This window comes from Camelina sativa, chromosome 4, assembly GCF_000633955.1.
Source record: "Camelina sativa cultivar DH55 chromosome 4, Cs, whole genome shotgun sequence".
Classification (NCBI taxonomy): domain Eukaryota; kingdom Viridiplantae; phylum Streptophyta; class Magnoliopsida; order Brassicales; family Brassicaceae; genus Camelina; species Camelina sativa.
This window is the reverse complement of record NC_025688.1, coordinates 24,409,597-24,414,069: the sequence shown is the minus strand read 5'-3', so window position 1 is coordinate 24,414,069 and position 4,473 is coordinate 24,409,597. Positions and strand designations below refer to the sequence as shown.

General features: G+C 37.0%; 2 protein-coding genes across 3 annotated transcripts in view; one reads left to right on the top strand and one right to left on the bottom strand.

Moving 5' to 3' along the window:
* LOC104782220 overlaps positions 1–1,890 on the bottom strand; it is a 4,464-nt gene extending 2,574 nt beyond the window's left edge. The window contains exons 1-2 of one of the 2 annotated variants that reach the window (XM_019244945.1): positions 1,697–1,890; positions 119–1,325 (exon numbers count right to left, since the gene is read on the bottom strand). In XM_019244945.1, the coding sequence (XP_019100490.1) occupies positions 119–1,229 (1,111 nt within the window). In that variant the 5' untranslated portion in view covers positions 1,230–1,325; positions 1,697–1,890. Of the gene's footprint in view, positions 1–118; positions 1,326–1,423; positions 1,656–1,696 lie in introns of those variants that run through there. The other variant, XM_019244946.1, reaches the window with a different exon arrangement.
* Positions 3,766–4,422, top strand: LOC104782219 (copper transporter 4). The gene has a single exon (XM_010507091.1). The coding sequence runs from the start codon at positions 3,816–3,818 to the stop codon at positions 4,254–4,256; it is 441 nt and encodes a 146-aa protein (XP_010505393.1). The 5' UTR covers positions 3,766–3,815; the 3' UTR covers positions 4,257–4,422.

Genomic DNA, 4,473 nt, shown 5'->3' with positions numbered 1-4,473 from the left:
ATATGACCAATTGTTGTATGTACAAATGGATGTTCATTCTTGTTGCGGCCTAACCAGTTCCCACTCTTGTTCTTGACTTCGTTGACGGTGTACAATGTGTAAGACCGTGTAGAAGAATCTGAACTCTTCATGGTGGCGGCAAGAACATTATTGCTGTTGTTGTCTCCAACCACAAACTGAAACAAGTTGATACCCTTTCTCAATGTGAATTGCAAAAGAGCGTGAACTCTTGATCTGCATTGGTTCTTCTCCATGGTTGGTGGTGTTGTGTTGGAAGAAGGTTTTGAAGCTACTTGTAATGGGACATTCCTTTTTTCGGTTTTGGGTATTAATATAGGACCCGATCTTGTTCTGCTGTGACCCTTTGGCTTTGTTCTGGTTGGGTGGTGATTGGGGTAAACTGAGTCGTTGAATGTCAAAGGACCTGATTTAGCTGAAGCATGAGATGAGCTTTCTTTGGAACTGAAACTTCTACTCATCTGACTAAAACTGAAGCTAAACCGCCGGTTAGGGGAAGCATCTCTTCCCTTTTTAGATGTCAAAATGTGAATATTTTTATCCAACAAAGATGGTTTCTCAACAAAATTTTGGTTCCTTTCAACCACAGTTACCGGACTTGAACATTCGCCTTCGATATCACGCCTCCTATCTTGACATTCAACTGTGCTAGATGCCTCAGATAAAAGCTTTGAACTTGTCTCTGACCCTGGAGAGATACACGAGCTAAGCTCAGAGGCATTACTTAGCTCTTTCTTTAATAGACTCTTATTTGGAGATACTTGATGTTCTTTTTGCTTCATACTCAGAAGTTGATGATCTCGTTTTCCCTTTTGATCCATTCTCATCACTGTATCAGCATCCATTGCATCTGAATAAGCTTGTGATCTAAGTGAGAAACTGTGATTTCTCATGTGTTGTTGAGACTTCAAATCCACCTCCAACCTTTTGACAACACCGGTTGATAAATCTAGTTCCAACGAACTTGCAGCAGTTTCCTCATAGCTACAACATGAAGACCCTTTGCTTCCCTCTGCATTAGTATCTTTCCATTTTTCCAACTGTTTCCAGTCCAAAACCCCAAAACTGAGCGCTTTACCGCGAAAATCTTCTCTAGTTCTTCTTAGATACCTTGGCGGATCCAACATATCATGCTTCACCAGCTCATCCTTGCCCTGACACGAGGGATATCTATCCTCATGAACCTTGGAGGCTTTTTGTTGCCTCACCATAGTGATATAATATAATCACCTGCAACCTCCTCAAATGGCTCTATATTGCATTCAAGACTATATACCAAATCTTCATCCACCTTTAGACTAAACACTCTGCAAATTATGAGACATAACATGTGAGAAAGAAAAAACAAAGATTATGAGAGAATTAAAGCATAATTATTTCACAAGAGAACTCAATGGAGTCACACAATTGAATACTTCATTCTCAATTCTTAGCTTTTGAAGAATTGAGGTTCTGGAGAATATCTGTAGATCTCTGAGTAGTTCTTAGGAATCAATCACACACACACAAACACAGATCTAAGTAAAATTTAGGAGAATCAGAAACCTTTGTTAAGAAAATCAGTAAAGAAGAAGAAAGAGAAAGCAAAAACGAAATTGACACTTTCCCTTTTCTTTTTTCCAAACCAAACCAGAGAGAGAGAGAGAGATGGTAAAAGTGGGAATTAGGGACCACTTACGGAGAAAAAAACTCAGGCAGATCGGAGAAAGCTATGTGAGGGTAAAGAAAAGCTTGAAGCTTGGTGGCGCGAAATAAAAAAAAAAAAAAGGTAGAAGACGAAGGGAGACGAAGAATGTAGTGTGTGTGTGTGTGTTTGTTTGTAGAAGATGATTCTGTCCGAAGCAAAGTACTTAAAACTGCCACTAAAGTCCAAACACTTGAGTTTCAGTTACTATCTACTACTGTATTTAATTCCTTCGTCACTTATTTATTACACACTCTCTTCGGTTAAATATCCTGTCTTTACTCTTTACTCTGATTTAATAAATTCTGATATTAAAACATGTAACAGATGAAGTTGTGTCTTTATTATGGTTAGTGGTGATAGGATGAGATTTGTACAACTAAAATATGTAGAACTTGCGGTGTTTAGTGTTCTAAATTTGGTACTTCCTCTTACATTTTAGTTTGATTTGGAAATCTTGTCTTGATAAGATCTATTGGATGTGATTTTGTCAAATTGGGGTGGTCCAAAGGGTGGTGGTACCGTACCGCATGATGTGATGAGTAAGAAAGCTGACAATGATTTCGTAGGGAATTTTTGGTCCGGCTAAGATGCATGAAATTGTTTTGTGTGGGTTATTTTGCTATCATTCTCCTTTTTTTTTTGTGCATTATTGAAAGCACTGTTTCCGCTGAAGAAAAACAATAGAAAGCTATGGATTTCAATATAATTGTTTTTTTTTCATATATATAGGTGTGCCTTGACATTAGATCTAGATTCAAAACCAGTGAATCGAATATATACACTTTTACATCAATCAAGTGGAAATTTGAAATGCATTAGAGAAAAAGTGTAATTTTGAAATAGATTTTGTTACTCATTACGAAAAGTGTAAAGTTGGTTTTAGTTGAGTAGATCTCCTTGGCTTATCCGTATAAGGTGGTTTTAGTTGAGAGTGATCCTCCGGTTCTATTTGAAGTGTATATATGTCTACACAATGTTTGTGGTAGATGAACACAAACATAGCTCTCCTTCTTCTCTCCCCCTCTCAAACTTAATTTACTTATATTTCACTACCAAAAAATATATACAAGTTGTGATTATCCATCTCAACCATTAACTAGATATATAGGTCTCACAAGAATATTTTGCTATGTCATCCGCACATAGATATGTGTGGCGACTTCGGAAGGAGAAAGTGGGTTGAAATCTTCTTTTTTATCGTCAAAACTCTCGATTTTGTAAATTTGAAGTCGAAGCCACTTATCACTTGGATCAACAATAGCCTGGATCCTTAGAATCGCACACAAACTCGACATCATTAAATTCCAAATTGTCAAGACAAACCATCCCGAGCTAGAGCTNTTTATGGTGTGATTTGTCATTTGTGTGTGTTCATTGACATGTAAAAAAATGAGAGAATTGTTTTGTGATTCGTACGTTACATTTGGTAAGTGAAGTAAGTGGCGNCAGTATTTACAATAACTTTAGAAAAGCTTTTAACTATAGCGCCATACCACCTCATGCATCTCTCCTTTTTCATGTTTTATAATCCAGCCGTATAGCTCTTCTTCTTTTTGCTTATTTTCTATGTTTTCTTTTGGTAAAGTAAACATTTAACTGTTTCTCTGCCGAGACAATTTCAATTTTCAAAATAAGATTAATTTTTCGCTGTTAATTTAATTTACATTTTATTGGATCATGTAGTTTTTATGTAACTTATATATACACGTATAAGAAAAACCTTTAACAAAAAAAATATATTACGTACACAAAAAAAAGAAGAAGATACTTTACCTATAGTTAGCTAGCTACTTAGCTTACAAAATATGTATATATGCATTAATTTGTTTATATTTAAGCTGGAAAAAACGAATTTTGAATACAAATATACGGCAAATAAAAACTTTATTAATGGACTTAGTGTAGCTTTTTTGAAAGAAAAATCCGACAAGGAAATCTCGAGTTTGCTTCATAACAAGAACATAGCATATAATTAGTAGGACCAGTCTCTTCCTCTCAAGACGAAATACTTTTTATAGGCTAAGACTAGCCAAGTCCCCTTATGTCCACTACGACAACGACCTCTCCCAATTCTCCTTTTTTTTTTGTTTCCCCACCAAATTAAAAGAAAATGTTGTCGAGCAAAAACGTAGTAGAGGCTTGGAACACCACCAACACTATAACGCAAACGCAAACGCCACACAGACCGTCACTGTTACACCCCACTTTTTATTGGGGTTACAACTGCCAAGTGCTCTTCTCAGGATGGCCTGGTTCTGACCGTGGGATGTATGCACTCGCACTTATCTTCGTTTTCTTTTTGGCGTTCTTGGCTGAGTGGCTAGCTTGGTGCTCTGACGCAGACTCTATCAAACCGGGTGCTGATAAGCTTGCTAAAGTTGCTTTCCGTACGGCTATGTTTGCTGTTAAGTCCGGGTTTAGCTACCTTGTGATTCTTGCTGTTGTTTCGTTCAATGGTGGCGTTTTCCTAGCCGCGATTTTTGGGCATGCTCTTGGCTTCGCCGTTTTTCGTGGACGGGCGTTTCGGAATGTGGGTCGAGTCGACAGGTAGGAATCGTGAATATATATCAGTATCTGCATGGTTTAATACCGAACTAAACGAGAATGGAACTTGTTTGGTTTATGGTGTGATTTGTCATTTGTGTGTGTTCATTGACATGTAAAAAAATGAGAGAATTGTTTTGTGATTCGTACGTTACATTTGGTAAGTGAAGTAAGTGGCGATCTGTTACTATGGTTTTCATTTTTTTTTTTTTTTTTTTTTTTTT